The sequence below is a fragment of the Nelumbo nucifera genome, chromosome 6 (assembly GCF_055504915.1).
Source record: "Nelumbo nucifera cultivar China Antique chromosome 6, China Antique-T2T, whole genome shotgun sequence".
NCBI lineage: Eukaryota > Viridiplantae > Streptophyta > Magnoliopsida > Proteales > Nelumbonaceae > Nelumbo > Nelumbo nucifera.
The window spans coordinates 6,015,501-6,037,440 of NC_142654.1; the positions used below are offsets into that span (position 1 = coordinate 6,015,501).

Here is a 21,940-nt window from a genome sequence, read left to right on the forward strand (position 1 = left end):
TCTGATTCAGAAAAATAATAACCAGATGGAGATCCACTGACAATTTCCGTATAACAGTACGAAAAAAAAAAAAAACAAAAACCCAAACAGAGTTTATCTAAAATTCACTTCCATTAATTTTAATAATTTCATTCACACTTTTAACATATATCCTACAGCTATCAACACAGCAAAAACCTAAAAAAAAAAAAACATCTAGGAAAAAGAAGTCAAGAACTACTTCTCTGTCTTCCTTTTTTTTTTTTTTTTTTACTTCAAGGACACAGTCTAACTAGTAGTGTGTAACACTTTGATACAGTCCTTGTGGTTTTGTCTCACAAACATTAGCCAACAGATGAGTGTATGGAGATTTGGCTAAATTTGGAGTCAGTACATCACTGTTTTCCTCTTGAAAGCCAAATAAATTGAGAAGATCATACGGGACCCCGAAACCTAAATCCATAAGGAATCCATTCTCATCACCATCGCCACCATTACCAGACCATGAGCCATAACTGTTGTCCATACCAAGAGAAGATGAGACTGAAAGGCCTGAAAACTCCTGAGACGAAGAAACACTGTAACTGTTGTTTGTGCTTGTGCCGAATTCAGACGGTTCCATCAGTCCCGGGAGAGAGAAGTGGGTTGGGTCTGAAACTAGTCTGTTAGAGTTAGAGCCGACATTCTGTCCATACCCACCTCCCGTCGACAATGGCTGTGTTGCGGAGTTGGTGTTGATCAGAAAACTTGAGAAGTCATAATCGACGATTTCCGCTTTAGTTGGACAAACAGGATGAGAAGGTGTGGAATTGAATTGGATATTGTCGTTGATGGAAATACTGCTGCTGCTGCTGTTGTTCGTGCTTGTGAGGGTGTTCTTTCCCATCATCTTCTTCTTCAACTTGGTGTTCCAGTAATTCTTCACATCATTGTCTGTTCTTCCTGGTAGATGGGAGGCTATCACAGACCACCTGATCGAAACCCAGATGAAAATAGATTAGTTAATCAATTTATGTTCGCTAGCAACGACATTTGAAGGACGAAAAAGAAGGAGAAAATTAAGCAATAAAAGGACTGAATTCAACTTGCCTGCTCCCTATGGTTTTGTAGAGATTACATATTATGTTATCTTCCTCCTCAGTAAAACCTCCGTGTTTGATATCTGGTCTCAGATAATTGAGCCATCTCAGTCGACAGCTCTTACCACAACGTTTGAGGCCTGGAATTAGATAACCAAGTAATTTTGCTAAGAAAAACTGGAACTAGAGAAAAGTGAAAGAAAACACCCTATTTGAGATAAAAATACAACATTTATGAACTGGGTAGCCATGTTTGATCAAACGCAGAAATTAGGCTTTTCGATACTAGATCCAAAAAAAAAAAAAGGATTACAAATTTCTGTGGCTGTGAACAAAAATAATAAAAATAAATGCCATAGTTATTCAGAAACTGATGAAAAGTAGAGACAGGAAATTAATTGTTTGATATCTATCTGGGACGATTATATGGAAATAAAAGCACTGGGAGGACATGGGAAAGGCCAGTAATAAATGATCTCAACCCACCCGAAGCCATCAACAATCTAGAACTGAGTATCGGGAAAATGGATTATTATCAATTAATATAAATCAAATCTTTTGCCCCTTTCAATCAGGAAAACGAAAAGTATTAATGATGAAATGGGTACTGATCCTTTTCCTTTTCTTTTCCATTTGAAAAATCAAGTTTTCTGATTGAAATGAAAGCAGAAAGAACTCACTCCTGTTTGGATTTTAGAAAAAAAAAATAGCGAAATTAAGAATCGCATACATGGGAAGTGTCTAAAAAATGGAAAATAAAACACTCCATTGTCTTGTTGTTTTGATTGAAAAGGGGAAAAGTCGGTGTGAAATTCAGACAAAATATAGAGGATGAAAAGGAACACGCCATTTCGTGTAGCTCAGGGTGAGAAAGGATTAGATTAATGAGAGAGAGAGAGAGAGAGAGAGGGAGACCTGCTTTATGGGGCAAAGCGATCCAGTTTCCACCAGTACCGTGCTTCTCGACGTAGTTCTTGAGAGCTGTGTCTTCTTCAGGGGACCATGGTCCTCTTTTCACGTTGGCTTTGTCGCAGCAAGGAGCTCTCCCCATATTCTCTCACTCACTGGTATCCGATGTAAAGCAGAGAGCTCCTCTTAATCTTAAATCCTTTTCTGTCTGGACTCTGAAGAGAAATGCAAAGCAACGGCGACTGTTTTTAAAGATTTAAGAAGCTTGACTACGTACTGGCCACCCTATTATTTTATTTCTTTTATTTTAATAGCTTGTAGGCCAAGGGAGGCCCGGTCAACCTTGGTTCATCAATACTTGAACAAATTACTCACTCTACTTTTACCACATCCATACATAGTTATTAGTGTTAAAATAATAATCATCAACTGATCATCCAGTAATTCTGCAAATTCAAGTCGAATTTATATTTATCTTTCAAAGTTAAAACCAATCTGATCGAGTTTATATATTCACTGAACTTTTCATGTGAGATTCAGTGCTAGAAAAATCAACCCAAAAAGCCCAATTACGTTTTGCTTGTTACATTAATGGACTCATTTCTGAAATGGGGGTGGTTTAATTCAACTTGCAGGGTTTCTTACTGTAAAGAAAAGGAATTTGTCTAGAATAGATTTCAAACTGCAGAAGAACATTCTTATTCTTGGAGAAAAAACTAATTCCATCTCACGATATCTCGCAAGGGGATGATCTCTCGAGCTTTTCCCCGTTTAAAAAAAAAAAGCTTGGGAACATTCAAAAATGGCTTTTGGTGAAGTTTGAAATCTTCAATCCTGCCGGGAAGCAGTACAGTACTAACAGGTAAAACTTAGATTAATTAGTTTATAATAATATAATAGAAGAAACCTATATAGCCTAGATAAGTACTTTGATAATCACACGTGGCAATCCTATAGAGGATTCAACGTCCTAATCTTATTCCAAATAGAATGGGTCCTCTGATGAGATTTTCAGGATCAACGATCTGATCTAATCCTGCCAGATATTCTGTCATCTGATCCGTAGTGCTGCATGGACTCTCCTAAGCTTTGGATTCCACCACTCTAGTAAATAGTAATGAAGACAGACTTTTTCCTTTGCATTTTTCCTTCCTTTTGCTTTCTCATTTTAAATAAATGAAAAGCTAATAATATATAGTAGGATGAATGCCATTTTTTCTCTAGGAAATATTATTAAGAGGGTGTTTGGCAATATGTACGAATTTGCTTTTTCAAAACAAAAGCAAATATGAATTTGCTGATGTATCAACTATATATCAATTGCTTTTGCTTTGAAAAACAAAATTGTAACTGTTGACAAAAACCAATTAACAGAAACAAAGTTCTAGGCTTTTTTGGGTATATAACATTAGAACTAATAAAAATATAGACTGATTAGTATTTATACTTTTCTGTAGACATTTCCGTGAGTTTTTGTTTTTTTCTTCTAAGTTCGACTCCTAGACACGTGCTAGATTCTGATTCTTGTGTATCTGTGTCCTTGCAATAATACCGATGGGGCTGATCCTCACATTAACTCAAGACACTGAAAAATTTGACATTTTCTGTGAAAATCCTTTAGGGTTACCAAGGTATAATTTGCCCTCGTACCAAATGCATAGACACAGACAATTTCCCTAGTAGCACCGGTACCATGCTGTACGTATGTAAATGTGTTGTGAGTTTAACACACAGCAAGGTGAGTAGCAAATTCCAAGTGGAAATAGAAGGCATGCTGTGAGTTGCTATAACAAATATGGTGATAAATCTATAGAGAAATACTACTACCATACTTTATGTATTCATGTGGTTGAACCGAACTATGTGAATAGTCGGTCAATTTTTTTTTCTTTGAAAAAGGAGATGAATTTTGAACACACCCCAAGTGGAAAGACAAAGAAACCACTGTTACCACAAGAATAAGAGTAAGAAAAACTAAGCAAATGATATTTTTTCTTATTTTTATAAAAAAAAGGCCTTAAGTTCAATCCAAATTAGTAGAATCAAAATTTCATCTAGAATATAATAACTCAAAACTGGTTCATTTCAATTTTGCTCGAAAATGAAACCAATACATGTTAAAAACTTGAGCTGTATTTGGGGGGGGGGGGGGTTCCCAGTGGGATTTTCTAGCTTATTGCATTTTTGAAGCCAAAAGCAAGTGGAAAACCATTTGAAAAAAAAAGAGCTATAAACAGGCTTTTCTTAGACCAAAAAGCAAGTGGAAAACCACAGGGTGGGAAATTCACATGCACTATAAAACTCTAGATATAGGTATTAGAGTTTTCCTCCTATTATTTGAGGTTTTAAATATTTTGAAAAATCCTTTTATTAATGCATACTTATGTATTTGGATGCACTGATACTAATGTCATATAGAGATACATCAAATACATCCTTGTGTATTTGAATGTACTGATACTAATGTCATATAGAGATACATCAAATACGATATTTTCTTTTGATAGAAACCCAATACTATATTTTAATTAATCCTTGGTTGGGTGAACAAGACCTTCATTAAGCTGTTCATTTTGAGTGGGCATTCCTTCCATGGGTGTTCTAGGAGGCTTGTATACTTAATGCAAGTAGCCAAATTGAACTCTTCATTGAGGCTGCAATTGGTTGCTTGTTCAAAAGAAGGAAAACAAATTATATATATTTAAAAAAATGATATTTAATAAAAATATTGATTAATTTTCTTTATTTTCATATTCTTTAATTCAAAAGGCTGAATATTCTATAAACAAACAATGGCAACGTACCCTCTGCTGCAAAAATTATGGCTGTGTTTGGTTAATAAAAAAGTTGATCCCTCAACTTTCTGTTTCTCTCTTGTTTTCTATCAAATCAATTATAAAAAAGAAATGATTCCTGATCTTTTACCCACAAGAACTTTACCCACATAACATTGCAGCCACACATAGGGGCGGAGTTAGGAAATTTTCATGTGGGGGGCCAAAACCTAAGGTGAATTGGGGAGGGGGGGGGGATAAATATGGATTGTCATAGGGGGGGCCGACCCATTCGGGTGAAGAGTGAGGGGATGGGGAAATGTATATGGAACAGTGTATCACAAGTGGGGATTTTTGAGACCATAGGGGGGTCATGGCTCCCCTGGGTCCCCCTGGTTCTGCCCCTGGCCACACATGGGGAACATCACATATTCCTACATAGTATTAGGGGTGCAAGTCGAGCGGGTTGGGCTGGGTTTATGGTCAACTTGGGCCTGGCCCTAAAATTTGGGCTTAAGTCCCAAGCCCGGACCGAGCCCAAGGTCAAGCCTGATTTTCCCAACCCGCATTGTAATTTGATGCACTCGGGTTGGGTTTGGGCCTGGGCCAAGCTCGAGTTGGTCAATGAACACTCAAAAATTATACATATATATGCAAATATGTATACAAATGTAAATATATTCAAATATGCATGCAAAATTAAGATATATACATGTGTATAGTTGGGCCGGGTTCGGGCTAGACCTAGCCCAACCTAATAATAAAAATACCTGATTTATTGGGCCCGCACCCAACCTGGGACCAAAAGTCCAAGCCCAACCCATGTAAAATTTTGGGCTGGGCCGGTTCAGGCTCGAGTTGGACCCACCCAAGTTGCACACTTACATAGTATTATGCGCGGGGAGATAGATAGTGTGTTTTGGATAGACGTGGACAAAATTCTTGTGAGCATAGATCCAGAGTCAAAAGAAATGTCGTTTCCATACATCTACCAATCATTTTTTTTTTAATTTTTAAATCATCGTTATTTTACATGCAAAACACTTAAAAATGACTACCATTTCATGTTACCTGCAACCAAACGGAGCCTAAATAGGCGTAGAACTGGACGAGCCCTGCAGTCTGCAGAGGTTGGCAGTGCCAAATGGCTATTTAACTGATAGAGGCCGTTATAGCGGCCTTTGACCGTTATTAAAGCCACATTCAGAGTATTTATTTATTTATTTTTTTGGCTTCATGCGGCTACACAACAAGTAGCCCATCCCCGTTCAATATTTAGGCTGATCTACGTGTACCATCTGCTGCGTTGGACCCATCTGGTGTAGGTCCCACCTAATTATATCCTGGATGTGGAACGCCCGTCCATAACTTGCACTAGGGGTTCTATTGGAGTTTTGGAACAATAGAGGTCCGTATAGCATCCGTGAAACTGGTCAATTTGTTTTCCGGACCCGACAGACAGATATACATCTAGGTAGGATGTGCCGCACATGTATGGGACCCGACCGTGATACTGACCTTTGAGTGACCCGCAAGTGAATACTAAGGATGAATCTTGTGTGAGGACCACGTCTAGGAGTTTTCACGTGGGTTTCATGGGACAGTACCAATTTATTTGTGTTTGGGAAATAAGCTTAAAATAAGAACTTATCTTGAGAATAAATACTTATTTGAAAAGTTCAAATTTTAGGCTTATCTTTAAGTATTTATTCAATTAATGCTAATTTTCTTTTTGGCTGGCTAGAAAGAAAATAAACACTTAATCAATAATTTTAGCCACATCATTTTCTAAATACTTATACTACACCTTTTTAAAATAAGTGTTTTTTTCACAAAACACTCATAAGTAGTTATTAGAATGAGTACTTCTAAGCTTCGACTTATCATCAGCTTATACGATTAGATAAGCTTGTTCAACACAGCTCGGCCTGGTGAGTTTGAGTAGCAAGAACACGAACAAGATCTCACCTTGGGTGTTGTGCTTTTATATAGGCGTACGTCCAAAAAAGCCATGCTCCTCATTTGTGGGATAAACATTACCTTTCGGGGAGTTCGACTTCAGTCAGGTCAAATCCCGTTCAAGCAGCCTTTACTGTCTTGCATTGAGGAAACCTCCATACTTATGTGCTTTATTTCATGAGGAGATATTTCCAATGCAAGGTTGGGGAAGGCTGTTGGAATAGTGTGAGCACAGGTTTGCCCTGATGGAAGCTGATCTCCCTTCTGGGGTGATTACCATCCGAGTTGTTGTAAGACATGAGGTTGGGAGTCAATGCGATTGGTCGCCTAGTTAGGGCTCAACTAGGGTTTGCCATGTGTCCCACCTCGTTTTTCAATACTAACTTGTCAGCTATGTTAGAGGTTTCAAAGGATGTCACGTCACTGTTCCTTAGTCCACTCGAGCTCTTAACCACATGGCAATCCTTAATTAGGCGAGTTGATTGCTTTTAGTTGGTCCACATGGCAGTCTAATTCAAACTTGATTAATGATCACATCATGTGTGTATGTGTTTGTGTTAGGGCTATAAGCAGATTGGATTTAGATTGGATCCAATTGCATCTTCATCCATATCTAATTATGAAACCTTTAGATTTACATTTGCATCTGATTATCATGTTGGGTTTTGGATCAGAATATCAAATTTAATCCCCAACCATCTTATTGTGTTTAAAATGACTAAAAATTTAACAAAGTTCAAAAAATCTAATTCTTTTTATCTATAATAAGTGTATATAAATATAAAGTATTAAATTTATTAACTATAAACTTTATATAATCATTCATTCATTCATACATACATACAATATTTTTTTATTGAACTTGGATTTTAAAAAGATCAGATGAGATTAAATTCATAATCTAATCTGATTATTATCAGGCACAATTTTTGACATCTAAATCCCAGATAATGAGACTGAGTCAAACTAGATATTGAACTTTCAGAATCCATTGATAATCTTAATTTGTGTGTATGAGTGTGAGTGTATATAACAAATTTAACTAATGATGTAAGGGAGGTGGGATTTATTGAAAGCAAATATCTTGCAAACACCCTGAGAGTATGGCATCCAAATGCACATAGGGAATGGAGAAATGACTAAATGGAAGATCTAGGCTAAAGTGGTGGGGATATTTGATAACTGGGTGATTTGGTGATTGTTAATCATAGTTTAGTGATGTCTAGACTTGCGTTTGCATTGACAAAATACAAGAGAGGTTGGAGTGTGAAATTCCATAATAATTTTCCTTCAATTTTATGTTTCCATCTTATTTAGGGCTGTAACATAGGTTGGGTTAGCTTGAACCCAACCTAAAAAAGTCAGGTTGGGTTAGAGACTTAGGGTTATGTTTGAAAAGTGCGAATTCAATTGAACTTCTTGTTGGGTTAAGGTTGACACATTGACCACCTGACTCAGCCCAAACCTAACTTAATTTCATAATTAGGTCTCGTTCACGTTCTGATAAGTCATTTACTTGGATAACCCAAGCAAGTGCTCTTACTAGTGTTCTTTTATTCCTCAAATAAAGTTGTACAATGATTGTTTTATTCAAAACAGTGACATTATTGAAAGGAAAATATTGTCCCATCACGTATTAATAACTTTTGGTGAAAATGGGTAATTGATTTACCCAAATCTCAAGAGGGTATTACTTGTTCAAGTAAATGAGCCACTTCGGAATCATTCTTTTCCATCATACGCACTAATATTGAAATACGAACAAGGGTTTATTTCTTTTTCATAGGACTCGCCAACTTACCTGCCCCCACTTCTCGAAAAGCGAACGAGGTGTTATATGTAGAAAAAATTATAAAGAGGAATCCTATACTTTGGGGGTAGTGACATATTTTCATTGCAAGTATATTAAAGGCAAAATTTTCTAAAACATAATAATTATGTTAACAGACCCAAAGTAGAATACAAAATTCTAGGAATGAAGAATGGATGATTCAACCCTACCCCAAGGGTCCTTTATATAGAAGGTGAAATTAAAGAAATTATAGAGAGGCCCTTGTAGGGTAACACAATTTAGAGAATTTACAAAGAGGCCCTTGTAGGGCTGAAGTGAAAATAACAATAAATAAGAGAATCAATACAATAAAGATTACAATAAAATGGTACATTAGGGAGTTTCTTCACACTCCCCCTTAAATTGATGCAGAGGCGTGAGCATCAATTTGCTTACTAGAAATAAGTGTCGGGATCTCGTCATGGCCTTTGTGAAGATGTCAGCAACTTGCATATCAGAGGCAACATGAGGGAGGGAGATAGAGTTTGCAAGAAATGGACGTAGGAATGGACGTAGGAGAGGATTAGAGGCAATCTTACTAGCATTAGTGTTATCCGCATATAGAGGAATGGACGTAGGAGAGGAATGTCCCAACTCCTGAAATAAAGATTGGAGTTAAACAACTTCACTACAAATAGATGACATTGCCTTGTACATTGCTTCTGTAGAGAACTTGGAAATAGTCTGGTGTTTCTTGCACTTCCATGATATGAGAGAATCACCCATGAAGACACACCACCCGGTAGTGGAGCGTCGTGTGTCGGGGCTTCCAACCCCATCTGCATCAGCATAGGCCTTCAATTCGTTAAAGAAGATGAAGAGAAAAAAAGACCCTATGATAAAGAGCCTCGAATATAGTGGATGATTCGATGCACCGCAGTCAAATGAGGTTGACGAGGTGCAGAGACAAACTAACTAACAACTTGAATTGCATGTGAGATGTCAGGACGAGTCATGGTCAAATAGATGAGAGACCCTACAAGTTGCCAATAGAGGGAAGCATCAAGAAGTAGGGAGCCTTCTGATTTGGATAATTTGACATTTAACTCCAAGGGAGCATCAACCTGTTTATTATCAGTGAGGTTGGCCAACTTAACAAGATCAGAGGGATACTTGTGTTGGCAGACAAAATAACCTCGGGAGCTCCGTTGGACTTCAAATCCCAAGAAATAGTTAAGAGGGACGAGATCTTTCATGTGAAATGAACTATGGAGAAGAGACTTGAGGTCCTGGATTCCTTCTATATCATCTCCAGTCAACAATATATCATCCACATATACTAAGAGAATGGTAAGGCCCTGGGGTCTTTTTTGAACAAAGAGAGAGTAGTTCGATGTACTTTGACTATATCCGGCTTGCATGACAACATCTCTGAATTTTTTAAACCAAGCTAGAGAAGGTTTCATATATAATGTTTCCTTTAGATGCCCATGTAAAAGGCATTTTTCACATCCAGTTGAAAGATCATCCAAGAGTGAGCAAGAAAGAGGGCTAAAAGGACACGGGCTGTAGTAATCTTGGCTATTGGAGCAAAAGTCTCTTCATAGTCAATGTCATACTCTTGCTTATATCCCTGTGCCTTAAGTTTGGATTTGTAATGGTCCAGAGACCCATCAGATTTTAGCTTGATGGAATAGACCCATTTTCTCCCAATAATAGAGCCATCTGAAGGTGCCAGGACAAAGTTCCAGGTGTCCTTCTCATGCAAAACTTGAATCTCCGCATCCATGGCTTCTTACCATTGAGGGTTGTTACTAGCCTATTGGTAAGAACGGGGAATATCTGTAGAGGTCAAAACAGTAGAGAATGAACTATTGTTTGAAGGAAAACCATATTGGTCAGGTGGTCTAGAGTTACGAGCAGAACGTTGTAAAAGAATAGGAGGAATAATTAAGGAATCTAAAATTGGGGCATCACTTACAGGGTTGTCTGTAATGGGCGAGGGATCCAGACTTGGAGGAAGAGGGGTCGTAGGCGTAGGAGCTAGACCATGAACCCGCTTGCAAGAGAAGACGAGAAGTTCATTTTTAGCAGTGGGTGATGGAGTAACCTGTTGTTCAAAATCATGCAAAACTGATACAGAGGGTGCAAATAACTTGGCAATTCCTAAAAAAAAAAGAAGATATGCTAAAAAAAAATCACATTTCGAGAAATACGAATACAACATGCTGAGGGATCGTAACAAATGAATCCTTTGTGGTTAGGGCTATACCCCACAAAAGCGTACATGACAGACTGAGCTAAAAGCTTTAAATGTTCACAAGGAGAAAGATGAACAAAGCATAGGGACCTAAAGACATGAAGATGGGAAAGACCTGGGGGATCCAAACATCTTTTGATGAGGAGAAATGTTAGCAAGCACAAAAGATGGGATACAATTGATCAGATATACTGCACAACGGCCTCAACCCAGAATGTGGGAGGCACATGTGATTCTTGTATGAGAGTCCTTACAACATTGAGAATGTGACCATTCTATTTTTCTTCCACACCATTTTGCTGAGGAGTGTCTAGGCAACATCATTGGACTTGTATGCCATGTTGTTTTAGGTAGGCCAAAAATTCTCCGTCACTGTATTCTTCCCCTATGTTTGAGCGTAAGGCTTGCACATTCACTTAGAAACGAATTTGAACTATGTTATGAAACAACCTAAAGGTTGGAAAAACTTATGATTTGTGTTTGAAAAAGTAGATCCAAGTGTACCTGATACAATCATCAATGAATAGCGCAAATTACTTGTATCCTATCTGATAAACAACAGAAGAAGTCCGAACATCACTATGAATAATTTCAAAGGGCGAAATAACATGTTCAGCTCGGTGAGTGAACGGTAAAATATGACTCTTACTCAAACAACAAGAAACACAAGATGTATCAAATGATTTCATAGAAGGAATTTTAGTTTTAGTAAAACCATACTCAAATAAGTATTTAAGTTTTTCAGAATTTGGATGGCCTAAGCATTTATGCCACAAATACTAAACATAGTTTCTCTGACTCAAAATAGGACTCAATGTAAAAGAGCTCAAAAAAGCAGAGGATGATGCTGATGGAGATTTCACAAACTTAAATGCAAACAAGCGGCCCATCCTATGGCCCTTCCCTTTCACCTTCCTAGTGCACTAGTCTTGAATAAACAACCACCGGAGGAAACAATTAGAATATAACCTTCATCAACTAATTGACCAATTGGAATAAAGTTGAAAGTAAGTTTAGGAACAAGGAATTTGAGGGGAAATGTTTGATACACAAGTCATCACTCCCAATGATGTCAAGTTTTTCACCATTAACAGTGACAATACGTCTATGGTTGGTCTCAGACAGTCTGTTTGAAGGTTTAGGATAGGCCTTAATCATATGATTTGTAGCACCAAAATCAATTATCCAAATGTGAGAGGGAGAAGACCAATAATCAGAGAACTTGCCAGATAGGCTGATAGCAGAAAAGGCAGATGAGATGGCAGAGGATACCAATTGTTGTATCTCTTCCTTATTCATGGAAGTAGAGGATTCTCCCTTGGCAATAGGGGTACTGGACACTCATCCCTCAGACGCCTGATAAGCTCGTGGTTGATTCTTCTTCATGGGTTCCTTGGGTGGACGAATTGGGCAATCTGGAATGATATGTCTATGTTGTTTGTAATATGTGCAGACATTCTTCCTTTTGAAATGAGAAGCTATATGTCCATATCCTTTACATTCATAGCATTGAGTTTTAGAAGGGTATTTTCCACCAGATTTCTTATTCCCTTGTACAAGAAAAACAGTATTAATCCTTGAATTAGGATGTTTCCCTTCTATGTTTGTAGCAGTTAGGAGTCTAGTTTCTTCCCTTAACAACTCTCCCATCAACATCCCAGAGTCTAAGTCTGGAAGAGTTCCTCTACTCAAAATATTTGACCTGATTATTTTATACTCAGGTCTCAGCCTCATGAGAAACTGTTTAACTTTACTATTTTCAAAATATTTTTACAAATACTTGACACATTCAACGAGATTAGAACGTTCAATATGAACAAGTTCATATTCAGCCTAGAGATCTATAAAGCTTGAATAGTATTCTTGTATCGTTTTGTCCCCTTGGAAATAATAAGCAAAGATTTCAAATTCACTATGGTATTGTCATGACATATTGGACTACTGATAAACCTTTTTCAAATAGGCATACATCTTATAGGCAATCCTCAATCTTCTCATAGGGACACTAATGTGAGGCACAATGGAGCTCAAAATCCAGGAGACTAATTTTCCATTGTCTAGCTTCCATTGTGTATAGGTTTTACTATCAGCCTTAACTTCATCAGGCTTACATACAATCCCCATTCAAGTAATCTTCAAGTCTCTTTCCCTTAACATAGAAATCAAAATGGAACTTCCAGATATTGTAGTTAGTTCCAACAAATTTTATAGGGAGAAAATCAACCTTTTTAGCCATCATAAATGAGAAAAAAAAAACAGAATAGTAGCATTGATGTTGGAAAAGCACTCAAATCAGCAATGAACAAGGTAGAAAATTACTTCAGCCGAACACAGTAATCTTTAGAAAAAATGAGGGCTGAAGCATGAAATACAGACAAATCCAAGGCAACTTCAATAGGAAACTTTAGAAAAGAATAAAAAATTCCTCTAATAAACACCACAAAATTATGGTAGCACAAACTAGGGTTCCAAGGAATGATAACCAAGAGAAGAAAACACCCTAGGGCAGCACAAAAACTAGGGTTCCAAGGACTGGGAACAATCGATTATGACAATAGTGTGATGCGCCAACCTGAAATGAGTAGTTTTCCAAATAAGCTTGAAGAGAGGACTTGATGTCTGTTGAAGTTCCTTAGTCAGAAGTAAAAGAAACTAGGTTCAAAACTGCTGCTGTTGAGGGAGGAAGAAGCCAAACTATTGAGATTCCTTAATTTGTGGTTGTTCAAAACTTAACTGCAATGAGAAAAGTTGTTGCCGCCCTAGAGAAATCAGTACACAGACAAAGGAAGAAAATAGATCTGCTGCCGCCTAGGAGAGAAGACCAGAGCTCCTCCAATATTTGTTAGTTTCCGCTGATTTTCTGAGAGAAAGAAGAAGGTTTTAGGCAGCACACCCGGTTAGAAATCCTTCTAAACAGAAGCTTTAAAGACCCAGACAAAACTCCTTGAGAACAAAAAAACCCTAATATGCCCAACGAATGAGCAAGGAAAGAGTAGATATTATAGAGTAGCATGCTCTGATACCATGTCAACAGACCCAAAGCAAAATTCAGAATTCTAGGGATGAAGAATGGATGATTCGACCCTACCCCAAGGGTCCTTTATATAGAAAGTGAAATTAAAGAAATTACAGAGGGACCCTTGTAGGGCAACACAATTTAGAGAATTTACAGAGAGGCCCTTGCAGGGCTGAAGTGAAAATAATAATAAATAAGAGAAACAATGCAATAAGGACTACAATAAAATGGTACATCAGGGAGTTTCTTCACAAATTATATTCTTCTCCACATGATATATGATATTATAAAGTGGATACTTGTCTTGGTTTTGGTGCAAGTCATAAAAGTTAAAGTTAATTATATGCTCGCAACTTATATCTTACCCTTTACTTCCCCCTCACACCGGTAATGCTAAAATTGAATAACTCAAAACTTTGAATATAAGAAATAAGAACATCTAGTTTAAAGGAAGTAGTGAAGTTGGGCTAACTCAAATCCAATCCAAAGTTTTAGGTTTGGGGGTTCAACAGTTCGGGTCAAGTTAGGGTTGACTTCAACGTGCTATAAGTGAATAACCCGATCACAACTTATACTCACTTGGTGTGGAGATATAGTTATATGCTCTAGTGCGCAAACAGTTGTATGGATTTTACAGGAGAGGCCATTGGCTTTTGTTAAAGACTTGGAATTTAGGCTCAGTTTGGAAGGAGTACGAATACAAATATGTACAGTGCACATACATACAAAATAGAACAAAATATATGGTTTTACACTCTACATATTTGTATTTGTACTCCTTCCAAACTGAGCCTTAGGTTGCGTTTGGAAACGATGCAAATAAGTGTGAATGCAAATATGTAGAGTGTAAAATGGTTCATATAAATTGCAAAGTTGAGTTATTTTTGCACTGAAAAATTTACCTTCTTACCAAACAGACTTTTAGCTGTAATGGATGCAAACAAAAATTTTAATAAAGCATATGCTTTTTTTTTTTTTTATCAAAAGCCCACTTGAATGCAAATTTACTTCTTTTTTATTGATGTATTTTTACATCTTATTATCAATGTAAATAGACATTGGTCTATCATTTGTCAATGCATAAATGTAATGTTGCTAGATACAGGCAAAAGTGAACCAAAGTGCAAATTTACCCTGAACCGGAATTTACACTCCATTTGCATCGTTTCCAAACACAACCTTAGTTACAATCTTTACAAATGTTAAGTTTCATTTTGTTCACCGAACTTATAATGTACCAGCCCATAAGGTGTCCCAAATGGCTAAATCTCACTCTCAAACTCTTTTTTCTATGTTTGACTATACTATTGGGACTCCGAGGGTGAACGACACATACCCACTTGGTTCTGACAGTGCAGGCCACTTAGTGCCCGTTTGGGAGGGCTGAAATGCAATGAGTTCTAGCTAGGGCTGCAAGTCAGGCCGGGTTAGGTCAGGTTGAGGCCAACCCTAGCCCAACCCTATGTTCTAAACCCCCAACCCGACCTTCAACTCGACCTACCCAACCCTTACCCTAACCCTAACTAATTCTTTCAACCCTAATTGGGTTGGGCTCGGGTTTGGGCCCAACCCAACCTTCCCATCCCTTAAAATCTAGTAGAAAAATAAGTATTTGTTTATCGTGAGTTATGACTTATGATAGTTTTTTTCTCAAAAATATAAATTCATGAAATCAACAATAATGAAACACAAAATTATGGAAATAAAATCACTAATAACAGTTCATAGGATCAAGCAAATAGTTTGAATATGTTAGATAGATCACACATAAAAATTACAAGACAAAAAGGAAAAGACAAGTAGTCAAGTACCTGTGAATAATTTAAAGAAAGGGGGCTATACAACTATCATGCATCTAAACAAATCAATGTATGTTATATATATAATTATATATATGACATGTAGTAGAGTTGTAGACTAGTAGACTAGTAGTCTAGTACTATAGGGGGTCGTTTTCGGGTTGCCCAAGGGGTTAACCCTTACCCAACACAAATTAAGATTGGGTTCAAGAATTTCAACCCTAACCCTAACCCTAACCCGATGATCAACCCGGCCCAACCCAACCCAACTTTTTCGAGTTGGGCTCGGGCCAACCCGGCCCAAGTTGCAGCCCTAATTCTAGCTTTCTGAGATGGGGCTCACATGGACAGCCGATAAACTATGTTTGGTAAAAAATCCACAGAGCCCAAATCAAATGTCAGTCAGGACCGTTTGCATCAACCTTTTTGAATAATTTACTGGAATTTTCAACCTGTCTTTCCAAACAGTCCCTTAGAATAGCAATCGGGGGGAGGGCGGGGGACCCTTTTTGACAGGTGACTTTGGATTCGGAAGAATACATTCATACTGAGGTTCAGAGTACACAACGTGGGCGGCGTGCTTTGCAAGATTCGATAAAGTGTGGGGTCTTTCTTTGTTTATTTGCGCCTGTTTTGTTTTTGTTTCTTCTTTTGTCTTTTAATTATTAGAATCTTTAACTCCTTTAAATTATTTTGTAAATTTTAATTAATAATTAACAAATTACTTTGCCTTTTTCTTCTCTTTTTTGTCCATTTTTAGCTCATAAACACTAAAAAGAAGAAATTAAAAATTGCATTTCCGTTTTACTAAAGGTCTAAAATATAAGGAAAAATTAAATTTGAAAAATCTAAATTACATTTCCATCCCTTTTCACAATGAAAATGTTGTTTTAGTTGCCCTATTTACATCAAAACAAATCTAATGGGGTTTTTTTTTTTCTCCATAAAAAGAGAGGAAATAAGATGAAATATTTGAGCCTGAAAAAATTTTAGTTATAAGGTTGAAAGAAAAAACAAAATGACAACACTAGTCATTGTTTGACTATACAAAGGTCATCTAAGGCAGGTTTTATATTAGGGAAGGTCATTATCGTGATAGATTAAATGTCAAATTAAGTTTTAGTTCTTATGACTTGTCCATTTACTCCTGTTAGTTTTTCTCTTACTTAGTTTTTCTCTCTACAACTCGTGACTTCCTTTGAAGAAAGAACTACTCTTGTATGGCTGACGTGTAGTCAATATTGAATATTTAGATGATCTAATATGTTACCCACTTTGAAGTACAGACCGATTCTATCTGTGGGCACAAGTTTTCTACTTGAGAGAGGGATTTGACAATGTATTAGCGATTTGGCAATTGACCTTTTCCATGGTTCAAGTTATATGCCGCCTAACATCAATCCAAACTACTGATGAAGATTCTGCAACTTTTGACGACGGCGTGGCCTCACGTAGTCTATAGAGTAGTTAGGTCGAAGGTTGTTTTCTAATTGCCGTCTCCTTTACCTCTTCCTCCTCTTCTTCTTTCTTTCGGGAGTTTCAAGGATTGAGTAAAGTATAATCACTTCAAATTTTATATTGATCCTTTTGTCAGTTTGTGGGTGCAAAGAAACCTTGACTCCCCACATTCCCAACAAAAATGCATTCTTGGGTTTGGGGACAAAAACACAAAATTGCACCCCACCTTAAAGAATAATTAGTCTAGTACTCATCTTAAGATCTCATCCAAACCATATGATTTAATGTTGGTTTTTGGTGATTACGAGTTCTCATATTCCAAATATTTGTCACATGTATATATAAAGATAAAATGACAAAGATATTAATATATTACTATTAACCTTATATGATATGGTTTGATTTACCTTTTTTAAGCTGCATCTAAACTCAAATCAAATATAGGCATACTAGTAGCAATTCAGATCTCCTGCCCACAAACTTACCCACATGATATTACAGATGCATATTAGGAATATCTCTCCATCTATTATGATATGTTTAACATGCAAACATGGGAGATATTCTAAATGTACAACTATAGTGAAACGTTGATAAGTGGGGGTAGGGTTTTGTGGGTTGGAAATCGAAACTGCACTAATAATACATGTGTAAGACTAATTTATATGAATGCAAGTAATGTGATTTAACTCATATGAATAAATGGCTAGTATTATAGTAGAAAATGGTCTGAATATAAATAATCCATGTCACTTCTTGACACGACAAATCTCAGCGCAGGCATCGAAGTCCAGCATTATTGAATCTATGTATGCTATAATACTTATATAACATATGCCGACAAAATACAATATACACAATTAAGGTTTGTTTTTTATGTTTTTGATTTATTTGTTTGTTTTTGGGTGGCAGGAGAATGACAAAGATGGAGAGTAAGACCACTGTGGCTGGGGGCTGGCTAATACTTCCAAATTGCAAAACGTATATGTCCAATCAAGGAGCGGCAGCTAGAGTCAGCTACCAACCGGGGGTGGGGCTGCTGATGGAAAACGGAGACTAGGGAGTTTTCGACTCTCAATTTTGATCATCACCATCACTCAACAATTGATGGTGATGGCTCGAATTAAAGTCTATAATAGAGATGTGTGATTCAATTATCACTACCATCAACTTTAGGGGGGAATTATTAGTGCTGTGGAGGGAATTTCGGTGTATTACCAAATACACTCCAAAAAAAGTATATATCATTAGCAATTTATTTATTGTCCAAGTTTTTTCTATTATATGGGAGTTTTTTTTTTTTTTTGAAGTCTGATAAGGCAAATTCCATTCAGGCAAATGCTCGTAATACAACCATGAAGTAACAAACTTCAAGTAAGTCATCAGTACAAAGTGACTAGTAAATAATAAGAAAAACCTATCACTAAGTAGCAAACAAAATGCTGAAGAATCAGATATTGAGCATCGGGAGAGAAAACTCATGAACCCTCTGCATACGAAGTCAGCAAATGGAGAACGCCAAATAAAAGGGAGGGCATCTGCCTCAAACAAAGAAAGTTGAAATGAGAAAATCTCCCACAAGAACGAAAATTTACTACCAATTCCCATAAATCAAGATTAAAGGGAATAGGGGAGGCCAAGGGTTTCTCCATGAGATAGCGTATGAAACATACAAAATAATGTTTTCATGTCATGCAACTTGCATTAATTAATTTGTTATCTAAATTCTATCTTTTTAATTAAGGTTTTAAAGACCCATTTTGAAACGGAACCTCTTTGGGTCAAATGGGCAGACCATTGGGTTCAAATGCTCCCATCCCGTGATATTTTTAAAAATAAAAAATGACCCAAAAATTATTGTCGGGATTGGTAGACTTAATGGTTCGTGCAACCGTCTGAATCAGCAATTTATTGACTGATCCAATGGTTTTTATGGGGAAAAAAACATACAGGCTGAACAAAAAGTGAAACCAAATCGAATGGTTCGACCACCCAGGTCAACTATAATTTTAAAGTCATACTTTGAACTTGTCCAATCCAAATTCTGTTGTAAATATATTTTGTGAGAGAGGATTTAGGATCCCACCCACCCTGCAATAAAACCCTTAATTTAGGTTCGGCTGAGAGACATGTCTCTCATTTTGTGAATCAGAGAAACAAATTATCAAGGCCCTACTCGTAAGAAAAATCCAAACAATAAGTAATGTCATATCATCACATCAATTTACTCGTCAACCTTTTGTATTCACGTAGCTGTGCTCAATTCCTTGATGCTATCTTAGTTTGAACTCTGCAATTTTTGTATTACAAGCCTTGTCCATCACACATATATATATTCATTCCATAAATCAGAAGTGGACAAAATGTAATGCCAAATAACCAGGCTATTTCTCATTCTACATGTGTTTCCAACGCATTTCTGTTCCACATTGACATAAAGAAATGTTTCTGCAGTATTATACCAAAAACGACCCTAGCCTCCTAAGGTATTACTACTGGCTCCACATCCTCCGAGAAAACTTTTGGTGTGGGGGCCAATACATCTATTCCGTATCCCCTACCCATAAGACACTACAACTGTATATTAGGAATATCTTCCAATAAATGGTAACATGCAAATAAGGAAGATGTTGTCAACGTGCAGCTATAATGTCTTATGGGTAGGGTCCTGTGGGTAAAAGACCTAAATGCCCAATACATCTACCCACTCAGTCCCTTACTTGTTGATGATGCACGATCTGGCCAGTCTTAGCTGTTGATAATCTTGCCTCTGAAATGGGTAACGGGGACCAGAAACGGGAGGAGAAGAGAAGCTCCGGGGAGAACCCGGCGTAAGGGCTTCGAAGCTCAAGTTAGAATCCTTCAAAGGCAAGAATAACCAGATAGCGCGGAAGTTAGCATACCTCCTTCCTGGGGGGGTAGAAGCCTTTTATAACCACTTCGCGCACTCACTTCCAGGCCTCCGTCAGGTCGGACATGATTACTTCTGAACTCCTGCCAGTTCGGGCGTCACTTCCTCTGGTCGGACAGAACCGCCACTGTTCCTTCTGTCGAAGCCGTCTCTGCGGCTAGTGACGACGGTTGCAGGTGGCGGTGGCAGGAAGCCGTTTGAAATGCGGCTGTCAGGCGTCAGATCCCAAATCAGTCAGGTATGCCGCCCTTGGATAGGGACGTCCTTGGCATCGGGTACGTCTGGCGGGCCTGGTGTTTTGGAAGTGAAGTGTTGGAGTGGCGAGCGAGGTGCCTTGAGTTCGGTTTGGAATGTTTCGAGCTGCCACGGGTCAGCCCGGGTCAGCTTCGTGAGGCTTGGGGCCCAGTACAGTTCGTGCTCCTCGCAGGGAGCTCGGGTTCTCAAGAGGGAGCTCGCTCTTATCAGGGAGCTCGGGCTCCTAGTAGGGAGCTCAGACTTAGGAAGCTCAGGTTCTTTAGGGAGCTCGGGTTCTTTAGTTAGGGTTCTTTAGGGAGCTCGGGCTCCTAGTACCGAGCTAGGACTTGGGGAGATCGGGTTTTAGGGAGCTTGGACCTTCAACGGGGAGTTCGCTCTTAACAAGGAGCTCGGACTAAACACAGCGATCTGGAGTTGAGGCTCGGTAGTGAGTTTAGACTTGCTTCCGATGTTCGCTTTGGGTGCTCTACTGTCCCGAGCTGCTTGCCTTTGCCACGCGTCGGGCGATCGCGAGGTCGGGCCAAATTTCCCTTCATCACTTGTCTTTTTGGCTAAAAAAATATTGATTGCAATTACTCTTTTATTCAATATCCATGAAAATTTGTCACCCATAAACATTCCGAACAGTCCAGGCTGTTTCTACTGGGCCAATGATATCATGCCAATTCATTTAAACTAAGGTGGTATTCATAAAAATTCATTTTGTGAGGTTTTGATTGATCAAAACTCTTTTTAGTATTATGCCTTTAAGGTATTATTGGTAAATTTCTTTACCCACAAAATGCCAAATCACAACTGAATGAGTTAACTTGATATCATTGGATTTGGGCCTTATAATACACTCTTTGAGTAGGGGGTGATCATGGCTTGGGCTGGGCTTCAAAAGATATACCGTTTGTCAATACGATTTTCAATTCGATAACTATTTCCTCTTTTAGCAAAACATGACATATAACTAATTATTATGAAAAATAAAAACGAAAGCCACCTTACCCAGAATAGGTTTCTGAGAAGTGAGGAACTGTGGATATCATAAACATGTCATTGAGAACATACGCTAGATCAGATGTCTACATTATAAGTAAGTAAAAAAAAAAAAAAAAAAAAACTTTTGTTCCTGATGAAAAGGAGCAGATGCTCCTTTCAATGGTGCATATAGAGCAACGTCACCCGCGTCTCACGTGGGTACGTATTGGGTGTTTTGTTATATGCAGTTATGCACCATCAAGAAAAACTAGCCACGCGTCACGTTTCTAGAACAAAAATTAACAATAATTTTTTTATAGAAAAAATAACAAGTCAAATAAAAATAAAATATGAGCTTATTATTGATACGTTATCTCTTAATTGTTTTATTAATAAAGGTTTTAATTAAATATACGTTCAAAGCCATGATTTAGGGATGAAATTAACGAGGGTGGGTGCATGGCATTAATAAAGCAATGGATGGACTTGGACAACACCCTCCCAGAAGGTGTGTTATGATTAATTCCAGAAAGACTGAATCCTGATCGGCAAGCTAAAGCTCTTGAGTTGAGCACCAGCTGACCAGACGACCCCGTCAATATTATCTAGAGATTGTGTCATTGATCGATGACTATGTAACATGGCTTTTGTTTACTTGTTCCATCATTTTTCTCACTCATTTTACTTTTTAGAACCCTCTCGAGTCTGAGTCTGAGTCGAGTCTGAGCTATGACTGTGTCATCCCCTCACCTCAAGAGAAGTGACTGACGTTATACTTCTGATCAATTAAGCCAAATCTCTGTA

At 37.8% G+C, this 21,940-nt stretch overlaps 1 protein-coding gene across 1 annotated transcript; it reads right to left on the bottom strand.

The window, feature by feature from the left end:
- Positions 1–92: 92 nt before the first annotated feature.
- LOC104604454 (transcription repressor MYB6-like) lies at positions 93–2,206 on the bottom strand. Its single transcript, XM_010268787.3, has 3 exons — positions 1,974–2,206; positions 1,069–1,198; positions 93–950 (listed from the first exon to the last, which is right to left on the bottom strand). Exons 1-3 carry the CDS (start codon positions 2,107–2,109, stop codon positions 272–274), a joined length of 945 nt encoding a protein of 314 aa, XP_010267089.1. The 5' UTR covers positions 2,110–2,206; the 3' UTR covers positions 93–271.
- Between the last annotated feature and the right edge of the window lie 19,734 nt (positions 2,207–21,940).